Source organism: Musca domestica, unplaced genomic scaffold (genome assembly GCF_030504385.1).
Source record: "Musca domestica strain aabys unplaced genomic scaffold, Musca_domestica.polishedcontigs.V.1.1 61, whole genome shotgun sequence".
In the NCBI taxonomy this organism is placed as follows: Eukaryota; Metazoa; Arthropoda; class Insecta; order Diptera; family Muscidae; genus Musca; species Musca domestica.
In genome coordinates, this window is record NW_026712367.1 from 2,717,612 (window position 1) to 2,744,431 (window position 26,820).

A 26,820-nucleotide genomic window follows, 5' to 3' on the forward strand; every position below is an offset into this window, starting at 1 on the left:
CCACTAAGTTTTCTAAAGAAATTCATAGTCTCCACAAAGTTTTCTATAGAAATACTTAGTCTCCACTGAGTTTTCTATAGAAATACTTAGTCTCCCCCAAGTTTTCCATAGAAATACTTAGTCTCCACTAAGTTTTCTATTCAAATACTTAGTCTCTACTAGTTTTCTAGAAAAAAACTTAGTCTCCACAAAATTTTGTAAAGAAAAACTTAGGTTCCACTTAGTTTTCTATTGAAATACTTAGTCTCCACTTAGTTTTCTATGGAAATACTTGGTCTCCACTAAGTTTTCTATGGAAATACTTAGTCTCCACTAAGTTTTCTATGGAAATACTTAGTCTCCAATAAGTTTTCTATGGAAATACTTAGTCTCCACTAAGTTTTCTATGGAAATACTTAGTCTCCACTAAGTTTTTATGGAAATACTTAGTCTCCACTATGTTTTCAATAGATATACTTAGTCTACACTAAGTTTTCTATAGAAATATATAGTCTCTACTAAGTTTTCTATATAAATACTTAGTCTTCACTAAGTTTTCTATGGGAAAACTTAGTCTCCACTAAGTTTTTTATAGGAAAACTTAGTCTCCACTAAGTTTCCTATAGAAACACTTAGTCTCCACTAATATTTCTATAGAAACACTTAGTCTCCACTAAGTTTTCTATAGAAATACTTAGTCTCCACTAAGTTTTCTACAGAAATACTTAGTCTCCACTCAGTTTCCTATGGAACCGCTTAGTCTCCACTAAGTTTTCTATAGAAATACTTAGTCTCCACTAAATTTTTATATTAAAACTTAGTCTCCACTAATTTTTCTATAGAAATACTTAGTCTCCACTTAGTTTTCTATAAAAATACTTAGTCTCGACTAAATTTTCTATAGATATACTTGGTCTCCACTGAGTTTTGTAGAGAAATATTTTGTCTCCGCTAAGTTTTCTGTAGAAAGACTTAGTCTCCACTGAGTTTTCTATAGAAATACTTAGTCTCCACTAAGTTTTCTATAGAAAAACATAGTCTCCACCAAGTTTCATATAGAAAAACTTAGTCTCCACTAAGGTTTCTATAGGTAAACCTTGTTTCCACTAAGTTTTCTATGGAAAGTAGCGTTTTCCAATTTTTATTTGTATGTATAGTACTAGATTGTGTCCTGCAAGTCTCCATTCCTATAGCGGTTATTGCATGGCACAAACTTAATTAGAAATCCACCGTTTCAGTACAGCCAAATACCATCAATGAGCGCATAAATTTCCATTTATTACATTTGGCTCCTGACCATCCACGATGGCTAAAATTGTGTGTATGTAGGTTTCTGCGGTAATCAACTCCCACCCACCTACCACCTGACAAACATAAAATCAGGTGTGAACTCTCCACAACTTTGATGAACTTTTTTCATTTGCATTTTTTTAATAAACCCCTCAAAGACAAACTATGTCAAATTATTGTGGTTGACTAACTGGCTGGCTAGCTGGTCATTCGAAGGATACCAAAAGGATATGGAAAAACCTAAAGGACTAGTGTTTTAGCAAAGTATTCTCATTTTTTGTTTTTTTTTTTATTTTAAAGGACCAACGGAAAAAACATCCATCCAAACATATATTGCCACTTCAAAAGTTTACGAAATCCAATTCTCGTTGTAATCTCAGGGTCAGCGTAAGTTTTTCCATATCCTTATCGTATTTGGCACGGCAGCGATCCACATTCACCGGCTGGCTCAGGGGCAACTTTAGGCGATAAATTGGTGTTGCCAAATCCACTTCGGTGGTGGTTATTGATAGCTGCATTTTATCGGCAGGTGTTGAGTCGCCGGGTAGGAGAATTTCCACAACCAAATCTTCACAGCTTGCCGAGGCATTGGTGCGATTGCCCATTGCAAGATAGATGTCTTCCGTTCCCACTGCTTGGCGATAGGTCATTCTGTATTCGGGACATTTACGTGACTCCAGGATATCAACATCTTCCCTTTCCTGTTGTTCATGCCATTCCTCTATGGTTGATGGTTGTTTGGAATTGGACTTTAATTTGTCATCCTCCTCCAAAGGAGCATAGGGGGATTTGAAAGTTTTTGTTTGCTCTCCAGCTGCGTTGGCATGTGGAGGGACCAAATTTCCAGGATCTAAAATGGGGTGTTGCTTATGTTAGTATTTTCAATATCCTTTTCTATTTGAGAACTTACTCAAATTCTGCTTTATCAATGGTTCACCTTCCTCCTCCAAATCGGATCCATCATCCTTAGAGTCCTCGGGATTCAGAAGATTCCTTAGCAATTTCAAATGTTCTATGTTTTCAAATAAGGACATTATTTTCCGGGAAAATTTATAAATATTTATTTCCTCTGCTTAGTTCCGTTTGAATGTTTTGATTCAAAGCTTTTTCAAAATATATTTGAAGTTTGTTTGCCAGGGATTCCATGGCAACGACTGTTGATTTTGGGTAACACTGTCATGGAGATTAGACCAAAAAATCAAGGAGTTTAAATATAATGTACTTTAAGGACCAACAGAAAATTGTTTGGGTTTTTAAAACATGGGGAGAATTCTTTTAAGAAAATTAAAATTTTTCTCATAATTTTTCTATAGAAAATTTGCAAGTTTTGAAAGAGAAAACTTAATAGGCACTATGTATTTCCATAGAAAATTTTGTGGAGACTTATTATTTCTACAGAAAACTCAGTGGATACTTAATATTTCCATAGAAAACTTAGTGGAGACTAAGTATTCCTATAGAAAACTTAGTGGAGACTAGGTATTTCAATAGAAAACTTAGTGGAGACTAAGTATTTCCATAGAAAACTTAGTGGAGACTAAGTATTTCCATAGAAAACTTAGTGGAGACTAAGTATTTCCATAGAAAACTTAGTGGAGACTAAGTATTTCTATAGAAAATTAAGTGGAGACTAAGTATTTCTACAGAAAACCTAGTGGAGACTAAGTATTTCTATAGAAAACTTAGTGGAGACTAAGTATTTCTATAGAAAATTTAGTGGAGACTATGTATTTCTATAGAAAATTTAGTGGAGACTATGTATTTCTATAGAAAACTTAGTGGAGACTATGTATTTCTATACGTAACTTAGTGGAGACAAAGTATTTCTATATGGAACTTAGTGAATACTAAGTATTTCCATAGAAAACTTAATGGAGACAAAGTTTTCCATAGAAAACTTAGTGGGGACTAAGTATTTCTATAGAAAACTTAGTGGAGACTAAGTATTTCTATAGAAAACTTAGTGGAGACTAAGTATTTCTATTGAAAACTTAGTGGAGACTAAGTATTTCTATAGAAAACTTAGTGGAGACTAAGTTTTTTATAGAAAAATTAGATGAAACTAAGTGTTTCTATAGAAAACTTAGTGGAGACTAAGTATTTCTATAGAAAAATTAGTTGAAACTAAGTGTTTCTATAGAAAACTTAGTGGAGACTAAGTATTTCTATAGAAAACTTAGCGGAGACTAAGTATTTTTATAGAAAACTTAGTGGAGACTACGTTTTTTCTATAGAAAACTTAGTGGAGACTACGTTTTTCTATGGAAAACTTAGTGGAGACTAAGTATTTCTATAGAAAACTTAGTGGAGACTAAGTTTTTCTATAGAAAACTTAGTGGAGACTAAGAATTTTAATAGAAAACATAGTGGAGACTAAGTATTTCTATAGAAAATTTAGTGGAGACTTAGTTCTCCTTTAGAAAATTTTATGCAAACCCTAGTGTTCCATTTAAATTTTGTGTAGACAAAGGGAAATAATGATGTTTGTCCTTGAGTTGTTGCCTCATTTGCTTAAGATCCTATCCCTTTGCAGTCAATATGGCAAATCAACCGACCCTTAAGTAGGATGTCCTATCTCCTCTTTCGAAGAGAATACGATAAGAATTAAATAAACTTAGTGGAGACTAAGTTTTTCTATAGAAAAATTAGATGAAACTAAGTGTTTCTATAGAAAACTTAGTGGAGACTAAGTATTTCTATAGAAAAATTAGCGGAGACTAAGTATTTTTATAGAAAAATTAGTTGAAACTAAGTGTTTCTATAGAAAACTTAGTGGAGACTAAGTATTTCTATAGAAAACTTAGCGGAGACTAAGTATTTTTATAGAAAACTTAGTGGAGACTTAGTATTTTTATAGAAAACTTAGTGGAGACTTAGTATTTTTATAGAAAACTTAGTGGAGAGTACGTTTTTCTATAGAAAACTTAGTGGAGACTAAGTATTTCTATAGAAAACTTAGTGGAGACTAAGTATTTCTATAGAAAACTTAGTGGAGACTAAGTATTTCTATAGAAAACTTAGTGGAGACTAAGTATTTCTATAGAAAACTTAGTGGAGACTAAGTATTTCTATAGAAAACTTAGTGGAGACTAAGTATTTCTATAGAAAACTTAGTGGAGACTAAGTATTTCTATAGAAAACTTAGTGGAGACTAAGTATTTCTATAGAAAACTTAGTGGAGACTAAATATTTCTATAGAAAACTTAGTTTAGACTACGTTTTTCTATAGAAAACTTAGTGGAGACTACGTTTTTCCATAGAAAACTTAGTGGAGACTAAGTTTTTCCATAGAAAACTTAGTGGAGACTAAGTTTTTCCATAGAAAACTTAGTGGAGACTAAGTTCTCCTTTAGAAAATTTTGTGCAAAACCTAGTGTTCCATTTAAATTTTGTGTAGACTAAGGGAAATAATGACTTTTGTCCTTGAGTTGTTGCCTCATTTGCTTAAAATCCTATGCCTTTGCAGTCAATATTTCAAATCAACCGACCCTCAAGTAGGATGTCCTACCCGCTCTTTCGAAGAGAATACGATAAAAATTAAATAAATATTAAAAAATAAATGTTATTGCTCGTCCAGTCTTAAGGACCATTGTCTCGAGTATCAACGACTACAACTAGGACTACAACAAGGACAAGGATTCAATTGTGGTCTGCCATGTGCAGTTATCCTTTGTAATGGCATCTCTCATGCGGTGTTATTGGAAGCCTCTTCCCTTGTTTTGTTTCCCCCCCTCCAGTGTTGAGACTTCTCAAATATTTGTTGTTTTCTTTTCTTTTTCTTTTGCATTGCTCCATTGTCGGTGTCAATTTCATGTGAAATTGTTGTTGGTTTTCTTTTTTTCCAGTTATCCTTGGTTAGACAATTTTATTGTGGATTTTATTGACCATTCGTGTATTGCACGATATGGCTGGCTTAATAACATTTACTTACTTATTTCCCAAAGACATAACAGACAACAACACACGCCAGGATGTATCGTGTTGTCCTGCAACTTGGAAACCTGCACATTCTGTTGTGGCAACTGCAACATTGTTTCTAATATTTGCTCACACTTTACGAATTGTATTTTCGCAAATTTGTTTCCAAAAAAATATATTTTCTTGTTGGAGAAAAACTGACCACCCCACCCAACACCCTGCCACTAAACCAACACCAACATGTGATTGCTACAGAGGAATTTGTTGAAATTTGTTTAGTTGGAGATTGTCTGTGGGTTTTCTGTTTTTTTTTCTCTCCCCACAGAAAATGGAAAACCGCATGTTTCTGGGAAAATCAACAAAAAAACAAAAACAACCACATCGGTTGTGTCTTATTCAAGACACGTCCTGTTTCACAACACTTCAAAATCGTTGTAGAACACAAAATTATTTGAAATACAGCCACAGAGAAGTGTAAAGCTGAAAATAGCTTTAAAATATAAATGTCGGAAATTGTACAAAAAACAATAACAAGTCGAAACATATCTCTACACATGGACGATACATGACATCAAAGGGGGTAGGGGTCAAGCAGATAACCATCATGTCCATGGACATAAAGTGTAATAGGATTACATTAAAGTTTAAAGGTTCACAGAAGCAATGGGCATTTAAAACAAATATTATTAAAAAGAAGAGAGGGAGAGTGATACAGAAGGGAGAGGGGAAAAGAGTCTCAAAAGGTTAATAATCATCCATTCCTATTTCAATGGGGAAAACATTGTGTAGGAAGAAAATTGTTATAGAACAATTAAATCTCCACAAGGAAAATTTCTGTAGAACAATTAAGTCTCCACAAAGTTTTCTATAGAAAAAACTTAGTCTCCACCAAGTTTTCTATAGAAATACTTAGTCTCCACCAAGTTTTCTATAGAAATACTTAGTCTCCACCAAGTTTTCTATAGAAATACTTAGTCTTCACTAAGTTTTCTATAGGAATATTAAGTCTACACTGAGTTTTCTATAGGAAAACTAGTCTCCACTAAGTTTCGTTAGAAATACTTAGTCTCCACTAAGTTTTCTATAAAAATACTTAGTCTCCACCAAGTTTTCTATAGAAAAACTTAGTCTCCACCAAGTTTTCTATAGAAATACTTAGTCTCCACTAAGTTTTCTATAGAAATACTTAGTCTCCACTAAGTTTTCTATAGAAATACTTAGTCTCCACCAAGTTTTCAATAGAAATACTAAGTCTCCTAAGTTTTTTATAGAAATACTTAGTCTCCACTAAGTTTTCTATAGAAATACTTAGTCTCCACTAAGTTTTCTATAGAACTACTTAGTCTCCACTAAGTTTTCTATAGAAATACTTAGTCTCCACTAAGTTTTCTATAGAAATACTTAGTCTCCACTTAGTTTTCTATAGAAATACTTAGTCTCCACTAAGTTTTCTATAGAAATACTTAGTCTCCACTAAGTTTTCTATAGAAATACTTAGTCTCCACTAAGTTTTCTATAGAAATACTTAGTCTCCACTAAGTTTTCTATAGAAATACTTGGTCTTCACTAAGTTTTCTATAGAAATACTTAGTCTCCACTAAGTTTTCTATAGAAATACTTAGTCTCCACTAAGTTTTCTATAGAAATACTTAGTCTCCACTAAGTTTTCTATAGAAATACTTAGTCTCCACTAAGTTTTCCATAGAAATACTTAGTCTCCACTAAGTTTTCTATAGAAATACTTAGTCTCCACTAAGTTTTCTATAGAAATACTTAGTCTCCACTAAGTTTTCTATAGAAATACTTAGTCTCCACAAAGTTTTCAATGGGAATACTTAGTCTCCACTAAGTTTTCTATAGAAATACTTAGTCTCCACTAACTTTTCTATAGAAATACTTAGTTTCTGCTAACTTTTCTATAGAAATACTTAGTCTCCACTAACTTTTCTATAGAAAAAGTTAGACTCCACTAAGTATTCTATAGGCATATTTAGTCGGCACTAAGTTTTCTATAAGAAAAATTTGTCTCCACTATGTTTTCTATAGAAATGCTTAGTCTCCACTATGTTTTCTATAGAAATGCTCAGTCTCCACTAAGTTTTCTGAAGAAATGCTTAGTCTCCACTAAGTTTTCTATAGAATAACGTAGTCTCCACTAAGTTTCCTATAAAAATACTTAGTCTCCACTAAGTTTTCTATAGAACAACTTAGTCTCCACTAAGTTTTCTATAGGGAAACTTAGTCTCCACTAAATTTTCCCTAGTAATACTTAGTCTCCACTAAGTTTCCTACAGAAATACTTAGTCTCCACTAAGTTTTCTATAGAAATACTTAGTCTCCACTAAGTTTTCTATAGAAATACTTAGTCTCCACTAAGTTTTCTATAGAAATACTTAGTCTCCACTAAGTTTTCTATAGAAATACTTAGTCTCCACTAAGTTTTCTATAGAAATACTTAGTCTCCACTAAGTTTTCTATAGAAAAACTTAGTCTCCACTAAGTTTTCTATAGAAAAACTTAGTATGCACTAAGTTTTCTATTTAAAAACATAGTCTCCATTAAGTTTTCTATAGAAATACTTAGTCTCCACTAAGTTTTCTATAGAAATACTTAGTCTGCACTAAGTTTTCTATAGAAATACTTAGTCTCCACTATGTTTTCTATAGAAATACTCAGTCTCCACTAAGTTTTCTATAGAAATACTTAGTCTCCACAAAGTTTTCTATAGAAACACTTAGTCTCCACTAAGTTTTCTATAGAAACACTTAGTCTCCACTAAGTTTTCTATAGAAATACTTAGTCTCCACTAAGTTTTCTGTAGAAATACTTAGTCTCCACTAAGTTTTCTATAGAAATACTTAGTCTCCACTAAGTTTTCTATAGAAATACTTAGTCTCCACTAAGTTTTCTATAGGCATATTAAGTCTCCACTAAGTTTTCTATATTAATACTAAGTTTTTTATAGAAATACTAAGTCTCTACTAAGTTTTTTACAAAAATACTTAGTCTCCACAAAGTTTTCTATAGAAATACTAGGTCTCCACAAAGTTTACTATAGAAATACTAAGTCTCCCCCAAGTTTTCTATAAAAACACTTAGTTTCCACAAAGTTAACTATAGAAATACTAAGTCTCCACTAAGTTTTCTATATAAATACTAAGTCTCCACTAAGTTTTCTATGAAAAAACTAAGTCTCCACAAAGTTTTCTATGGAAAAACTAAGTCTCCACCAAGTTCTCTATTGAAAAACTAAGTCTCCACTAAGTTTTCTATAGAAAAACTAAGTCTCCACAAAGTTTACTGTAGAAATACTAAGTCTCCACTAAGTTTTCTGCAGAAATACTTAGTCTCCACAAAGTTTTCTACAGATATACTAAGTCTCCACTAAGTTTTCAATAGGAATACTTAGTCTCCCTTAAGTTTTCAATAGAAATACTTAGTCTCCACAAACTTTTCTATAGAAATACTTAGTCTCCATTAACTTTTCTATAGAAATAGTTAGTCTCCACTAAGTATTCTGTAGAAATACTGGGTCTTCACTAAGTTTTCTATAGGCATATTTAGTCGACACTAAGTTTTCTATAGGAATATTAATTCTACACTGTATCCACTTCATTTTTCCACAGAAAAATATGGTCTCCATTCAGTTTGCTATATTAAATTTTAGATCTCCACTAACTTATCTACATAAAAATGAGATCTCACGGAAGTTTTCCAGGTCTCCTTGGAGTTTCCAATTGAAAAATTATTGTATGTTCCTTAGCCTTATAGTTTACTTATATTGACTCATAATGTGGTTTTTATCACAACTGTCCACCCCTTGGCCCGTGCCACAACTTCCTCCAACCAATCGTACCCCCCACCACCCTCAGCATCAAGAGACTAATTTCCATTTTAAGTATCCGCTTAAAAGTCTTCTATTAAAATAATCGCCTAACATTGAAAACTGAAAACCCACGCCGAGTCATGGAGAGATACTTAAGACGCATTCGAGTGTTTAACAACAACTTAACCCTGACCTTTGCTGGAGAGAGGGAGAGAGAGAAAGACAAAAACATTCCAAGCAGTGTTAGTAGTTGAATGGAAACTATGGCAGTGTTACGCATACGAGTTTGAGTGGTGCGGTGCGATGCGATGCTGTGGATGGGGTAATCCATAAGACACATAATAACAACAGTAGCAACAACAATAACAACAATCTAGCTACAAGTATATCACTCGTAATGAGAGAGAGAGCGTTACGAATGACAAATACAACAAGTCTTGAAGATGATAATTAAACACAAACAAATTGCCGGAGATTTGCAAATTCATGAAAACAAGTACTTAAGCATGTAACGGTTGTTTTGGCAATTTGGCTTTTAGCACCACATTTGGTGTGTGTGTGTGTGTGTGTGTGTGTGAGATGTATACACATCCACCCACGCCCTCACACACACACAGCTACATTTGGGCACAAAGTTTGCACTTCAATTATGTCACAAAAAATCACACCAAGTCCTTTTTGGAGCCTAAAAGGATGTTGTGGTTTCTGCTCGAAGAACTACACGCACGATTTCATTTACATATCCTCAGACTCCAAGGATCCTTCCGCATTGGAGCTCCTTTAATTCTTCCATTAACAAGGTTTTTTTGTTTTTGCTGTAATCAAGGAAACTCGTTTTAATCGCATTGAAACTCTTAGAAACACAAGGTCTGATAGTATTCATGAGGGTGGATGGTGAGGAATGGGGGAGGAAGAAATGGAAAGGAGGGGACATTCAGAAGGGAACGAACGTGATATGAGAAAGAGAAATTTTCAGCAGAAAAATCAGTGTAGAACTCAGAGTAGTAGAGATTTTTTTGTATAGTGGAGACTTTTTGGCATAGTGGAGAGTTTTTGCATAGACAACTTGGCACATGAAAATGGAGACCCAGATTTTCTATTAAAAATTTGGTGAGGACCCAGTTTTCCTATAGAAAACTTGGTGGAGACCCAGATTCTCTATAGAAAACCTGGTGGAGATCACAGTTTTCCATAGAAAACCGGGTGGTTTCTATAGAAAACCTGGTCGAGACCACAGTTTTCCATACAAAACCTGCTGGAGACCACTGTTTTCTACAGAAAACTGGTGGAGACCACCGTTTCGTATAGAAAACTTGGTGGAGACCACAGTTTTCGTATAGAAAACTTGGTGGAGACCACAATTTTCTTATCGAAAAGTTGGTGGAGACCATAGTTTTCTTATCGAAAACTTGGTGGAGACCACAGTTTTCGAATAGAAAATTTGGTGAAGACCAAGTTTTCGAATAGAAAATTTGGTGGAGACCAAGTTTACGAATAGAAGATTTGTTGAAGACCAAGTTTTCGAATAGAAAATTTGGTGGAGACCACCGTTTTCGTATAGAAAACTTGGTGGAGACCACAGTTTTCGTATAGAAAACTTGGTGGAGACCACAGTTTTCGTATAGAAAACTTGGTGGAGACCACAGTTTTCGTATAGAAAACTTGGTGGAGACCACAGTTTTCGTATAGAAAACTTGGTGGAGACCACAGTTTTCGTATAGAAAACTTGGTGGAGACCACCGTTTTCGTATAGAAAACTTGGTGGAGACCACCGTTTTCGTATAGAAAACTTGGTGGAGACCACCGTTTTCGTATAGAAAACTTGGTGGAGACCACCGTTTTCGTATAGAAAACTTGGTGGAGACCACCGTTTTCGTATAGAAAACTTGGTGGAGACCACCGTTTTCGTATAGAAAACTTGGTGGAGACCACCGTTTTCGTATAGAAAACTTGGTGGAGACCACCGTTTTCGTATAGAAAACTTGGTGGAGACCACCGTTTTCGTATAGAAAACTTGGTGGAGACCTCGATTTTCTATAGAAAACCTGGTGGAGACCACCGTTTTCTATAGAAAACCTGGTGGAGGCCACCGTTTTCGTATAGAAAACTTGGTGGAGACCACCGTTTTCGTATAGAAAACTTGGTGGAGACCACCGTTTTCGTATAGAAAACTTGGTGGAGACCACCGTTTTCGTATAGAAAACTTGGTGGAGACCACCGTTTTCGTATAGAAAACTTGGTGGAGACCACCGTTTTCGTATAAAAAACTTGGTGGAGACCACCGTTTTCGTATAGAAAACTTGGTGGAGACCACCGTTTTCGTATAAAAAACTTGGTGGAGATCACCGCTTTCTATAGAAAATCTGGTGGAGACCACCGGTTTTCTATAGAAAATCTGGTGGAGACCACCGGTTTTCTATAGAAAATCTGGTGGAGACCACCGGTTTTCTATAGAAAATCTGGTGGAGACCACCGGTTTTCTATAGAAAACTTGGTGGAGACCACCGGTTTTCTATAGAAAACTTGGTGGAGACCACCGGTTTTCGTATAGAAAACTTGGTGGAGACCACCGTTTTCGTATAGAAAACTTGGTGGAGACCACCGTTTTCGTATAGAAAACTTGGTGGAGACCACCGTTTTCGTATAGAAAACTTGGTGGAGACCTCGATTTTCTATAGAAAACCTGGTGGTTTTCTATAGATAGATCACCGATAACGGTGGTCACCGATAACGGTGGTCTATCTATAGAAAACCTGGTGGAGGCCACCGTTTTCGTATAGAAAACTTGGTGGAGACCACCGTTTTCGTATAGAAAACTTGGTGGAGACCACCGTTTTCGTATAGAAAACTTGGTGGAGACCACCGTTTTCGTATAGAAAACTTGGTGGAGACCACCGTTTTCGTATAGAAAACTTGGTGGAGACCACCGTTTTCGTATAAAAAACTTGGTGGAGATCACCGCTTTCTATAGAAAATCTGGTGGAGACCGCCGGTTTTCTATAGAAAATCTGGTGGAGACCACCGGTTTTCTATAGAAAATCTGGTGGAGACCACCGGTTTTCTATAGAAAATCTGGTGGAGACCACCGGTTTTCTATAGAAAATCTGGTGGAGACCACCGGTTTTCTATAGAAAATCTGGTGGAGACCACCGGTTTTCTATAGAAAACTTGGTGGAGACCACCGGTTTTCTATAGAAAACTTGGTGGAGACCACCGGTTTTCTATAGAAAACTTGGTGGAGACCACCGGTTTTCTATAGAAAACTTGGTGGAGACCACCGGTTTTCTATAGAAAACTTGGTGGAGACCACCGGTTTTCTATAGAAAACTTGGTGGAGACCACCGGTTTTCTATAGAAAACTTGGTGGAGACCACCGGTTTTCTATAGAAAACTTGGTGGAGACCACCGGTTTTCTATAGAAAACTTGGTGGAGACCACCGGTTTTCTATAGAAAACTTGGTGGAGACCACCGGTTTTCTATAGAAAACTTGGTGGAGACCACCGTTTTTTCTATAGAAAATCTGGTGGAGGACACCGTTTTTCTATATAGAAAATCTGGTGGAGACCACCGTTTTTCTACATAGAAAATCTGGTGGAGACCACCGTTTTTCTACATAGAAAATCTGGTGGATACCACCGTTTTTCTATATAGAAAATCTGGTGGAGACCACCGTTTTTTCTATAGAAAATCTAGTGGAGACCTCCGTTTTTTCTATAGAAAACTGGTGGAGACCTCCGTTTTTTTTTCTATAGAAAATCTGGTGGAGACCTCCGTTTTTTTTCTATAGAAAATCTGGTGGAGACCACCGTTTTTCTATAGAAAATCTGGTGGAGACCACCGTTTTTCTATAGAATATCTGGTGGAGACCTCCGTTTTTCTATAGCAAATCTGGTGGAGACCACCGTTTTTCTATAGCAAATCTGGTGGAGACCACCGTGTTTCTATAGAAAATCTGGTGGAGACCACCGTTTTTTTTCTATAGAAAATCTGGTGGAGACCACCGTTTTTTTTCTATAGAAAATCTGGTGGAGACCACCGTTTTTCTATAGAAAATCTGGTGGAGACCACCGTTTTTCTATAGAAAATCTGGTGGAGATCACCCTTTTTTCCATAGAAAATCTGGTGGAGATCACCCTTTTTTCTATAGAAAATCTGGTGGAGACCATCGGTTTTCTATAGAAAATCTGGTGGAGACCATCGGTTTTTCTATAGAAAATCTGGTGGAGACCATCGGTTTTTCTATAGAAAATCTGGTGGAGACCATCGGTTTTTCTATAGAAAATCTGGTGGAGACCATCGGTTTTTCTATAGAAAATCTGGTGGAGACCATCGGTTTTTCTATAGAAAATCTGGTGGAGACCATCGGTTTTTCTATAGAAAATCTGGTGGAGACCATCGGTTTTTCTATAGAAAATCTGGTGGAGACCATCGGTTTTTCTATAGAAAATCTGGTGGAGACCATCGGTTTTTCTATAGAAAATCTGGTGGAGACCATCGGTTTTTCTATAGAAAATCTGGTGGAGACCATCGGTTTTTCTATAGAAAATCTGGTGGAGACCATCGGTTTTTCTATAGAAAATCTGGTGGAGACCATCGGTTTTTCTATAGAAAATCTGGTGGAGACCATCGGTTTTTCTATAGAAAATCTGGTGGAGACCACCGGTTTTCTATAGAAAATCTGGTGGAGACCACCCTTTTTTCTATAGAAAATCTGGTGGAGACCACCGGTTTTCTATAGAAAATCTGGTGGAGACCACCCTTTTTTCTATAGAAAATCTGGTGGAGACCACCCTTTTTTCTATAGAAAATCTGGTGGAGACCACCCTTTTTTCTATAGAAAACTTGGTGGAGACCACCGTTTTTCTATATAGAAAATCTGGTGGAAATCACCCTGGTGGAGACCACCCTTTTCTTGCAATCTTGCAACCTTCCCTTACCACCTCCTTATCTTTTCCTGGTGTTTTTTTTCTAATCCCCCACTCATGTTTCGGTGTTTGAATTCATGGTGTTTGGCCGGCATTGTATTATTTGAGAACTCCTTGTTTTGGATTAAGTATCATTGTCCTTCTAATATCCTTTTGTTAGATAAAAAGGCTTGGCTGGTCCTGCCCATGTTGATGATTATTGTTGTTGCTTTCTCTTCTTCGTTTTTACGGCAAATATAAGTGTTTTTGTCCACCAGGCTGCTAGAAGTGTACGCCATGCTTTGGCGACAAACAGAACAGGACAGAACTCAACAACTCTATTTACAAGGATTCATTTGTCCATAAGTCCTTTAGTTAGTTGGAGTTGTTGGCCGATTTTTTTTTCTATTGACAATGGGAATATGTGTTGGCCCAAGGAATGAGTGGAAAACACAGATTAGAGTGTGCTTTACATAAAATTCAATTATGGCCAGTGGTACTCGGTGGAGCTTTGTCACTGGGTTCTCATGGTAACTGGCGGAAAAGAATCAAACATCTGTTGGTCAGGCAAAAAAAAATCTCCAACCAGAGAAACACTTTCCTAATGACAAACCTTTTGCAAATCGTCAGCCAACAACACCTACTCCAGCAATGTGGATGTAAGGGTCTTGTGTTGGCAAAGCCACAAATATCCTTTAATTGGAATCTCTTGAAATTGTAAAGAGAAAAAAAGGACTCCTGATTGGATTAATTTATGGGCCTGAGGATATGATGTCCTTTAAAGACTTTAAGCCAAAAATTCGAATGTTTTATCTCTACCAATTGTTCATCCAATTTTAGTTTGGCTTAAGATTTTACAACACCCCAAAAATTGTAGCATACTTTTAGGCTTCCCCATTTACATCACAGCTTTGCAACTTCTGTTACTTTTACTGCTGCTCATCAGCAGTACTCCGCTTTAGTTGTTAAATAAATTATTCCATTTTTATGACCACTTAACACTTCATCACTGGATGGTGCGCAACGCATCCCCGTCCCACAGTCGCCACCTCCAGCCAACCCGCCATCCAAACTTTGGAAGATTAATTAGTCTCGGACATAAAACTACGGAGCAATAAATGTTTGAAACAAACAAATGGACTGACTGGTGGCGGTAGTTGTTTGGCAAAAAGTTAATAGCCCTGGAAATTAGTTGGCAAATAGCCGAATCGCTTAATCATGCGAGCGGGAAAAAGTAACGGCATTTACTGTTTAATAATTAAAATAAATGCGTTTTTTTTTCTGCGTAAAAGCTTTATTATTGTTTCGAGGAACTATTCATCCTCATGGATATGATTTGAGGTTTCCATTAAATTTTTTTAAAGAAAAATAATCTCTGCTAAATTTTTTATTGAAAGCTGAGGCCTTTACTTAAATTCTAAAGAAAATTAAAATCTCCAAATAATTTTCTACAATTTTTCTGATAACATTGCGTGGAGAATACTATGGAGAATTTTCTATGGAAGCTAAAGCCTCTTCTAAACATTTTTCAACAGAAATCCTAAGTCTCCACCAGAATGTTCAAGTCTCCAATAACTGTCCGAGAAAAAAAGGTCTCCTCTGAATTTTTTGAGGGCTTCTCTAAATCTTCAATAGCAATCTAAAGTCTCAACAGATTTTTCAACAGAAATCCTAAGTCTCCACTAAAATTTTCAAGTCTCCACTAACTGTCCAAAAAAAAAAAAAAAAAAATTAAGTCTCTAATGATTTTTTTAAGTCTTCTCTGAATTTTTAGGAGACCTCTAAATCTCCAATAGCAATCTAAAGTCTCAACAGATTTTTCAACAGAAATCCTAAGTCTCCACTAACTGTCAGGGAACAAAAAAATGAAGTCTCTAATGATTTTTTTAAGTCTCCTCTGAATTTTTAAGGTCTCCTCTAAATCTTCAATAGCAATCTAAAGTCTCCACAGATTTTTCAACAGAAATCCTAAGTCTCCACTAATATTTTCAAGTCTCCACTAACTGTCAGGGAACAAAAAAATGAAGTCTCTAATGGATTTTTTAAGTCTCCTCTGAATTTTTTGAGGGCTTCTCTAAATCTTTAATAGCAATCTAAAGTCTCTACAGATTTTTCAACAGAAATCCTAAGTCTCCACTAAAATTCTAATGTCTCCACTAACTGTCAGGGAACAAAAAAATGAAGTCTCTAATGATTTTTTTAAGTCTCCTCTGAATTTTTGAGGGCTTCTCTAAATCTTCAAAAGCAATCCAAAGTCTCCACTGTTTTCTTAAGACTCCAGTTAAGTCACCTTTGAGTTTTTGGAAGTCTCTCCTTGATTTTCAACACAAATCTTAGGTCTCTAATCAAAAATTCAAGTCTTTACTGAAGCCTTTAAGTTTTTTCCGAAATTTTGAAGTCTCCTCTAAATCTCCAATATAAATATAAAGTCTCCACTGTTTCTTTAAGACGCCACTTAAGTCACCTTTGAATTTTTTAAGTCTCCCCTTGATTTTCCACACAAGTCTTAGTTCTCTTATAAAAAATTCAAATTTCTACTGAAGCCTTTGAGTTTTTTTCTGAATTTTTGAAGTCTCCTGTAAATCTCAATATAAATCTAAAGTCTCCACTGATTTAAGTCTCCTCTTATTTTCTTGAAGTCTCCTCTTAATTTTTTCGCTTAAGCCTCCTCTGCATTATTGAAGTATTTTTGAAGTCTCCCCTAAATTTTCAACAGAAATCCTAAGTCTCCACTGAAGTGTTGAAGTCTCCTCTGATTTATTTAAGTTTACCATAAATTTTTAATAGAAAACTGAAGTTTTCTCTGAATTTTTTAGTTTCCGCTTAGGTATTTTTTTTTTTTTAATTTCTAAAGTCTCCCCTAAATTTTCAACGGAAATCTTAAGTCTTCACTGAATTGTTTAAGTCTACTTTGGGTTTTTAAGGTCTCTCCTAAAGTTTTGATAAGAAATTTAAGTCTTCACTGTTTTTTTGTTTTGTCTCCGTTTGATTATTCTCTTAATTTTAAAAGTCTCCCCTAAATATTCAACAGAAATCTTAAGTCTCCCCAGAAGTGTTTAAGTCTCCTCTGATTTTTTTTTTTTTTTTGAGGTCTCCCCTAAATTCTCAATAGAAAACTCATGTCTTCACTGATTTTAGTCTCCGCAAAAGTGTCCTCCGAATTTTTTTTTGAAGTCTCCACTCAATTTTCAATAGCAACTGAAGTCTTCACTAATTGTATTAAATCTCATCTTAAGTCTCCTCTGAATTTTTGAAGTCTCTTCTCAACTTCCAACAGAAATCTTAAGTCTCCACTGAATTGGTAAAGTTTTCTCTTATTTTTGTTAAGTTTCCCCTGAATTCGCAATAGGAAACTGAAGTATTTACTGATTGTTTTTAGTCTTTGATGTATTTTCAAGTCTCCACTAAATGTTGAAGAAAACAATAAAGTCTTTATTTATTTTGTGTCTCTGAATTTTTAAAGTCTTCTTTGAAGTTTGAGGTCTCACCAATTTTTTTCTATAGAAAACAGAAGTCCTCACTGGTCTTTTAAAGTCTCTAGAAGGGATTATCCGATTTGGTTCAAACTCAGTACATCGTAAAAAAATATTTTTGGAAAACAAAAAATCTTTCTCAAAAAATCAACAATTTCTGATTAATAAAAAATCAGATTTTTTGTTTCATAAAAAATATGTTTTTTTTAAATCTCCATTGTGAGTCCTTGAAAAACTCTTGTTAAAAAAAAAAAAAAAAAAAAACTATTTATTACTCTGTGAAAAACATCCCACTATGACCTCAGATGAAGAAATTAGTGCTAGTGCTTGGTCCTTGAACAGATATTGTTTAAAAATACACGACGTTTTGCTGCCTGAAAATATAATTTTATAAAATTCACATTTCCTTGGACCAGGAGAAAATATTTTTTTTGAAAAAATACACGATATCGCAATCTTCACAAAAAAATGTTCCTATAAAAAACTTATAATTTCTTGGTCCTGCTTTTTCGAAAAATCAACAATCTTTGATCCGTTTAAAAAGTCATATTTAATAAAATCCACGATCAGTTGATCCAGGAAAAAATATTCATTTAAAAATTTTAACTCCAGTCCAATGAAAAAAAAAACCATTCACCAAAAAAATTTCACGATCTGTGGGTCCGTAAAAATCATTTACTCTGGAACTTTGAAAATAATATCCTGTTTAGAAAATTTACGATCTTCTGAGCCTTTCAGCATTCTTGGTCCTTGAAAAAATAATAAGTTCTGAAAAACAGTTCTCTATGACCTCAGTATAATAAATTATTGCTATAGCCTCTTATTTTAAAAATTTGGATGATTTCTTGGCTCTTGAACTGATATTGTTTCAAAAATACACGATCCAGTGGTCGTTGAAAATATGATCTTTAAAAATTCACAATTTTTTTATCCTCGAAAAAATGTTCTGTAAATACTAGTCCCTATAAAAATTAACGATTTTTTGGTCATTGCAAAAATATACTCCAAAATAAGGTTGTCATTGAAAAAATCTGTTTTTTTTAATCGACAATCTCTGATTATTAAAAAATATAAATTTATTGATTTATAAAAAAAATATTATTTTAAAAGAACAGTGTTGGCTTGTTTGTTCGGGATACCATAGCATTTTGTTGCTGCAAAATGGTCAGGCTTAATCCCTTTATTGTTGTTTTTATAAAAACGACGTTTTTTTATTAGTGGAGAACGATGGTAATGTTTACCAGGGGGTAAGGCAGGGAATACCTAGGTTTCGGAAAGAGCCACCAATCCTCTAGTTCAGTTTCCTTGTTTTTTTTTTTTTTTGTCTGGCATCATCCTCCCCAAAAAATTTTCCAAAAGAATAGACTGTGGCAGATCTGGAAAAAGCTAAAAGACTATTTTTTTAAATTAAAAAAAAATCTTAAAAGGCTAAAAACAAAAAAATAAAAACTCACGAGCATTAGAGAGGTTCCAATTATTATCTTAGAAATCTATGAACTTCCCCCAAAATCTATGAAGGCCCCAAAAAATATATTATTATATTTTTTTCCCATCTGTGAGCTTCATACTAGTCCAAATCGGTATTCTTCAAATTAAAAAAAAAAAAACAAATATAAAATATGAATATAAAATATAATATTCTTAAACTTTAGCTTTAGAGAAGCCCTTAATGATATTTCTAAAAAAATTTCTAAAGCCCAAAAATAATTCTTAAAATCCATGTCCTTTGGAGAAGCGCATAAAGGTATTTTAAAACCTATTCTTAATTCGGATAGGCTTCTAAAAATATTCCCTAATATATTTCAAAATGTTACAATTACCAATCCTGAAGCCCCTAAAAATGTGGTTAAAAATCTCCTTCAACACCCAAAAAACCCAATTATTTTTTTGGTCAAAAAAAAAATTGAAATTTATTTTCTCATCTGCAAGCAAACACTTCATATTTACAAAATTATAAAAAAAAAAATTAAATATTTTTTCTTGTTGTTTTTGTTGGTCAACAACATCTTGTAATCGTTATTTAATATTGTACTGCACACAGCTCGTTCGGGATATCTTCATATTACCGACGTCATGAAATCATCAAAATGAAATTGTTGTCAGAGATACAATAACAACAACAGCAACAACAACAACAACAAAAATTAAAAAGCGCTTATAAAAGAGACAAAGAACACACAGACACACGCACACACACACACACACACACACACACACACATAGTCATAACGCAGACTATTAAGTAACAGACAACATGGCTGAGAGAACCTCAAACCATAAAACAATAAAGGACGATGCGGCTGACGGGGCAATGACGAGGACGACAAGGAATGACGACGAGGACATGCCGGAGACAAAGCTGACAATTATGATGATTTGGATGATGAAGATAATGTTGTTGCTCAGCAGCATGGATGGATGGATGTTGGACGTTGGTGTAGGGACATAACGTGGAGAGTAGAATAACTGCTAAAGCCAAAAGTGCATAACGTCCATGAAGCTGTTGCTGTTGCTGCTGATGCTTCTCCTCGGATGATGTAGCTGGTCGTGATGGCTTTTTGTGTAAATGAATGACAGATTAAAAAACATAAGTTATAAAATAAAAATAACAGCAACAACAACAACAGTGATAACAACAAAGTGCTTTAACAAATTCCATGTGAAGTCACATTAAAACAAAAACAATGCGAAAAATTAAAAGTTGATATAAGACACAAAAGTTCAGAGGCACAGACAAACAGACAAACATATTTATTTTGTTTTTTTTTTTTTTTTATTTTTTTTTTATTTATAACAAAATATTTTTTATTTACATAAAATCATTAAGAGGAGGAAGAGTGTGTGAGTCGCCAACCAAAAAAAAAAAAAGTATGCCATGGCAGAGGATTTTCAGTTCAGCAATATTAAGAAAAACAATTAAAAAAGTTGGAAGTTTGGCCGTGTCGAACTTTAAATACCCTCCACCATTTGGAAAAAATTTGGCAATTTTCAAAAAAAAAAAAAAAAAAAATTAAATCCGTTAAAAATTCTGTTGAAATCTTAAAAATACCAAATGTAAAAAACGAGGTATTATTGTATGGGGGCTATACCAAAATGTGGACCTGCACATACAAATTTCTGCCTGAGCCTGCAGTATCCATTACGAACTTCAAACACCAAATTTGAAGCAATTCCGATGAATAATGTCGCTAAAATCATCAAAATACCAAATATCGGGAGGTACCCTTAAATGGGGGTTATACGAAGGCGAGGACCTGCAGAGACAATTTTCTGCCTTAGGCTGTAGTATCCATTACGAACATCATATGCCAAATTTGAAACAATTCCAGTGAATAATGTCGCTAAAATCATAAAAATACCGAATATCGGGAGGTACAGTTATATGGGGGCTATACGAAGGCGAGGACCGGCAGAGACAATTTTCTGCCTTAGGCTGTAGTATCCAATACGAACTTTAAATACGTAATTTGAAACAATTCCGGTGAATAATGTCGCTAAAATCATCAAAATACCGAATATCGAGAGGTACCGTTATATGAGGGCTATATGGAGACGTATACCTGCGCAGACAATTTCCTGTCATAGGCTGTAATAACCCTTTGGAACTTCAAATTCCAAATTTGAAACAATTCCAGTGAATAATGTCGCTAAAATCATTAAAATACCGAATATCGGGAGGTACCGTTATATGGGGGCTATATGAAGACGTGGACCTGCAAAGACAATCTCCTGTTGTAGGTTGTAGTATCCATTACCAACATCATATGCTAAATTTGAAACAATTCCAGCGAATAATGTCGCTAAAATCATCAAAATACCGAATATCTGGAGGTACCGTTATATGGGGGCTATACGAAGACGTGGACCTTCACTGACAATCTTCTGTCGTAGGCTGCAGTATCCATTACGAACTTCAAATACCAAATTTCAAACGATTCCGGTAAAATATATCGCTAAAATCAGCAAAATACTGAATATCGGGAGGTACCGTTATTTGGGGGCTTTACGAAGACGTGAACCTTTACAGACAATTTGCTGTCTTACGCTGTGGTACCCATTTCGAACTTCAAACACCAAATTTGAAGCAATTCCGATGAATAATGTCGCTAAAATCATCAAAATACCGAATATCTGGAGGTACCGTTATATGGGGGCTATACGAAGACGTGGACCTTCACTGACAATCTTCTGTCGTAGGCTGTAGTATCCATTGCGAACTTTAAATACCAAATTTGAAACAATTCCGATGAATAATGTCGCTAAAACCGTCAAAATACCGAATATCGGGAGGTACCGTTATATGGGGGCTATACCAAGACGTGGACCTGGAAAGACAATTTTTTGTCTTAGGCTGCAGTATCCATTACGAACTTCAAATACCAAATTTAAAACGATTCCGGTAAAATAATGTCGCTAAAATCAGCAAAATACTGAATATCGGGAGGTACCGTTATTTGGGGGCTTTACGAACACGTGAACCTTCACAGACAATTTGCTGTCTTACGCTGTGGTACCCATTTCGAACTTCAAATACCAAATTCGAAACAATTCCAGTGAATAATGTCGCTAAAATCATTAAAATACCGAATATCGGGAGGGACCGTTACATGGGGGCTATACGAAGACGTGGACCTGCACAGACAATCTTCTGTCATAGGCTGTGACATCCATTACGAACTTCAAATACCAAATTTGAAACAATTTCGATAAATAATGTCGCTAAAATCATCAAAATTCCAAATATCGGGAGGTACCGTTATAAGGGGGCCATACGAAGACGAAGACCTGCATAGACAATCTCCTGTCGTAGGTTGAAGTATCCATTACGAACCTCAAATACCAAATTTGAAACAATTCCAGTGAATAATGTCGCTAAAATCATCAAAATACCGAATATCGGGAGATACCGTTATATGGGGGCTATACGAAGACCTGGACCTGCACAGACAATCTTCTGTCATAGGCTGTAGCATCCATTGCGAACTTTAAATACCAAATTTGAAACAATTCCCCTAAATAATGTAGCTAAAATCATCAAAATACCGAATATCTGGAGGTACCGTTATAAGGGGGCTATACGAGGACGTGGACCTGCACAGACAATTTTTTGTCTTAGGCTGTAGTATCCATTACGAACTTTAAATTCCAAATTTGAAACAATTCCAGTGAATAATGTCGCTAAAATCATCAAAATACCGAATATCTGGAGGTACCGTTATATGGGGGCTATATAAAGACGTGAACCTGCTCAGACAATCTTCTGTCATAGGCTGTGGCATCCATTACGAACTTTAAAAACCAAATTTAAAGCAATTCCGATGAATAATGTCGCTAAAATCATCAAAATACCGAATATGGGGAGGTACCGTTATAAGGGGGCTATACGAGGACGTGGACCTGCAGAGACAATTTTCTGTCACAAGCTGTAGTATCCATTGCGAACTTCAAATACCAAATTTGAAACAATTTCGATAAATAATGTCGCTAAAATCATCAAAATTCCAAATATCGGGAGGTACTGTTATATGGGGGCTATACGAAGACGTGGACCTGCACAGACAATCTCCTGTCGTAGGTGGTAGTATCCATTGCGAACTTTAAATACCAAATTTGAAACAATTCCGGTGAATAATGTCGCTAAAATCATCAAAATACCGAATATCTGGAGGTTCCTTATATGGGGGCTATACGAAGACGTGGACCTGCACAGACAATTTTCTGTCTTAGGCTGTAGTATCCATTGCGAACTTTAAATATCAAATTTACAACAATCCCGGTGAATAATGTCGCTAAAATCATCAAAATACCGAATATCGGGAGGTACAGTTATATGGGGGCTATACGAAGACGTGGACCTGTGCAGACAGTTTTCTCTATTAGGCTGTAGTATCCATTACGAACTTCAAATACCAAATTTGAAACAATTCCGATAAATTATGTCGCTAAAATCATCAAAATACCGAATATCGGGAGGTACCACTATGAATGGGGCTATACGAAGATGTGAAATTGCAAAGACAATCATTTTGTCTTAGGCTGCAGTATCCATTACGAACATCATATGCCAAATTTCAAAGAATTCCGATGAATATTGTCGCTAAAATCAACAAAATACCGAATATCGGGAGGTACCGTTATATGGAGGCTATACGAAATCGTGGACCTACATGGTCAATTTTCAATACCAAAATTCCTGCAGACAAATTATACATTTGAGTAAAATTTTATCAATCTACTTCTATTCGTTCGGAAGCTAGAGTGATTTCAACAGACGGACAGACGGACGGACATCGCTAAATCGACATAGAATTTTATGCTGATGATGAATATATATACTTTGTGGAGTGAATTGTTACAAATGGAATGACAAACTTAATATACCCTCCATACTATGGTGGAGGGTATAAAAATACTTTTGATGCGACGAGCAAAAACAGAGGCATGTCCTTGCTCGGTGTTCACTACATGAAAATGTGTTGCACTTGTCATCTGTCAAATATTTTAAAATATAAACTTTGAGTTTTACATCGAGTTAAGCTTCGGACATGTACTACTGCTGATTTTTGGTAGTATATGAAAAAATGATAAAAAAAACAACAACAATAACAATAAAATATATAAAATACATTATTTTATAAACATCACATTTTATAAGGAGACGGAGATTTCAGAATGGTTTTACGTTAAACGAAGAACTAAATTTTGGAATTGCATATATATTTTAGAGGCTTCTAGGGGTCTTGCGGACTTGAACAATATATTTAAAGGCGTTTTAAAAACTCAAGCTCATATGTTTTTTAAGAATAATTTTGGAGGAGCTCCTATGAAAAATGGCAGATAGACGACATCCTGGATCTCTACGGACATTGAAATTTTGCTGTAGCTCTCCTTTAGAAAGGAACCCCGCTACTTTGGATAGAAAACATATTGGATACCTTTTTATTTGGTTTTTGAAGTTTGTAATAGTTACTACGGCTTAAGACAAAAAAAGGGCCATGTAGGTCTACGTCTTCGTATAGCCCAAATTTAACGGTACCTCCCGATATTCGGTATTTTGATGATTTCAGCGACATTATTTACCGAAATTGTTTCAAATTTATTATTTTAAGTTCGTAATAGATTCTACAGCCTATGACAGAAAATTGTCTGTGCAGGTCAACGTCTTCCAATAGCTCCCATATAACGGTACCCCCGATATTCGGTATTTTGATGATTTTAGCGACATTATTAGCCTGAATTGTTTCAAATTTCGCATTTGAAGTTCGTAATGGTTACTACAGCCTATGACAGAAAATTGTCTGTGCAGGTCCACGTTTTATAACCCCCATGGTACCTCCTTATATTCGGTATTTTGATGATTTTAGCTACATTATAAACAGATTTTTTTTCAAGTTTCGCATCTGAATATTGTAATAGTTTGTGGCAAAAGTTGCCTATGCAGGTCCACGTCTTATAGACCCTAGTATACGGCTATATTCGGTATTTTTAAGATTTTAAGAGAATTTTTAGCGGATTTTATTTTGTTGAAAATTGCCAAATTTTTACCATATGGTAGAGGGTATTCAAAGATCGGCTCGGCCGAACTTACAGCTTTTTTACTTGTTTAGAATAAAAAGTTCCGAGAGCGCTCTCAGAGAGAAAATACCTTCTGGAACACTTCTTTCCAGCGTTTATATATAGAAACAACCTGGCAACCCTTCTCTGGATACAAGACCTCTTGGAGTTCTTCTATGAACAGAAGACCTTTTGGACCTTTTCTAAATGTGAAAACTGACCTGGTGCCTTTTTACGAATATAAGATCTTTTGGAGGCCTTCTACGAATGTAAAACATCCTAGAGCTCCACTGTTGATAGAGGAAATCCTGCCTAATCCTTAAATGTTGAACCTTGCTTCTCTGGTGGAAAACCTTTTCCAGTGTTTGCATAAAGAAAAACCCCAGCAGCACTTTTCTGAATATAAGACCTCTTGGAGTCCTTCTATAAGCAGGAGACATATTGGACCTGTTCTAAAAGTGAAACTGACCTGGTGGTTTTTTACGAATATAAGATCTTTTGGAGTCTTCCCAAGAATGTAAGACCTCCTGGAGCTCTTTTGTTGACAGAGGTCCTGCTGTCTTATCCTTAAGTTTTAAATCTTGCCTCTCTGGTGGAAAACCTTCTCCAGTGATTATATATAGAAACAACCCAGCATCACTTCTCTGAATACAATTCTTCTTCTTAATAGTAGAGCTCCGAATCTAAGACCTCCCGGAGCTCTACTATTAATGGAGAACCTATTGCCTAATCCTTAAATTTTAAACCTTACCCCTCTGGTGGAAAACCTTCTCCACTGTTTTTATAGAAAGAAACAACCCAGCAGAACTTCTCTGAATACGAGACCTTTTGGAGCTCTTCCATAAACAGGAGACCTCTTGGACCTTTTCTATAAGTAAAAACTGACCTGGGGCATTTTTACGAATATAAGTTCTTTTGGGGGCCTTCTACGAATCTAGAAACCTCCCAGAGCTCTATTGTTGATAGAGGTCCTGCTTTCTTATTCTTCAATTTTAATCCTTGCCTCTCTGTTGGAAAAGCTTCTCCAGTTTTTATATATAGAAACAACCCAGCAGATCTTTTCTGAATACAAGACCTCTTGGAGTCCTTCTATGAACAGGAAACCTATTGGACCTTTTTTATAAGTGAAAATTGACCTGCGGCTTTTCTACGAATAGAAGATCATTTGGAGGCTTTCTAAGACTTCCTGGAGATCCACTGTTGACAGGAGGTCCTGTCTTATCCTTCAATTTTAAACCTTATCCCTCTGGTAGAAACGCTTCTCCAGCTTTTATATATAGAAACAACCCAGCAGAACTTCTCTGAATACTAGACTTCTTGAAACCCCTCTATTGATAGACGATTTTTGGGAGCTTTTCCATAAGTGAAAACTGACCTGCGGCTTCTCTTCGAATAGAAGATCATTTGGAGGCCTTCTACTAATGTAGAATATCCTAGAGCTCATCTGTTGATAGAGGTCCTCCCGACTTATCCTTAAATTTTAAACCTTACCCCTCTGGTAGTAAAGCTTCTCCAGCTTTTATATATAGAAACAATTCAGCAGATCTTCTCTGAATACTAGACTTCTAGAAGCCCTTCTATTGATAGAAATTTTTAGGAGCTTTTCTATAAGTGAAAATCATCCTGCAGCTCTTCTATAAATAGAAGACCTCTAGGAGTCCCTCTGCGAATGTAAGATCTCATCTAGCTTTACTGTTGACAAAAGACTTTCTGTCTTGTACCCCAATTTCACACCTTACCTCCCTCTCTCTCACTCTCTCTCTCTCTCATCCACTTATCTTATCACACATGCGGAACTCTCACACTCTCACACACATTGACCCAGTCGTGTTTAATGTGATTACTTTTACTGCGAACAAGAGTGAGTTACAAAAC

The 26,820-nt window shown here is 35.4% G+C and overlaps 2 protein-coding genes across 3 annotated transcripts in view; one reads left to right on the plus strand and one right to left on the minus strand.

Moving 5' to 3' along the window:
- LOC101893274 (venom dipeptidyl peptidase 4) overlaps positions 1 to 26,820 on the plus strand; it is a 282,967-nt gene that overhangs the window by 20,458 nt on the left and 235,689 nt on the right. The window lies entirely within an intron of this gene.
- Positions 1,568 to 2,371, minus strand: LOC131805821 (dynein axonemal assembly factor 6-like). Its single transcript, XM_059129500.1, has 2 exons — positions 2,180 to 2,371; positions 1,568 to 2,119 (listed from the first exon to the last, which is right to left on the minus strand). The coding sequence occupies exons 1-2, from the start codon at positions 2,301 to 2,303 to the stop codon at positions 1,611 to 1,613; spliced, it is 633 nt and encodes a 210-aa protein (XP_058985483.1). The 5' UTR covers positions 2,304 to 2,371; the 3' UTR covers positions 1,568 to 1,610.

Coding starts and splice junctions, on each gene's coding strand:
- LOC131805821 (XM_059129500.1), bottom strand. CDS start 2,303: ATGTCCTTATTTGAAAACATAGAACATTTGAAATTGCTAAGGAATCTT. Junction 2,120..2,179: donor ATTGATAAAGCAGAATTTGA/GTAAGTTCTCAA, acceptor ACCCCATTTTAG/ATCCTGGAAATTTGGTCCCT.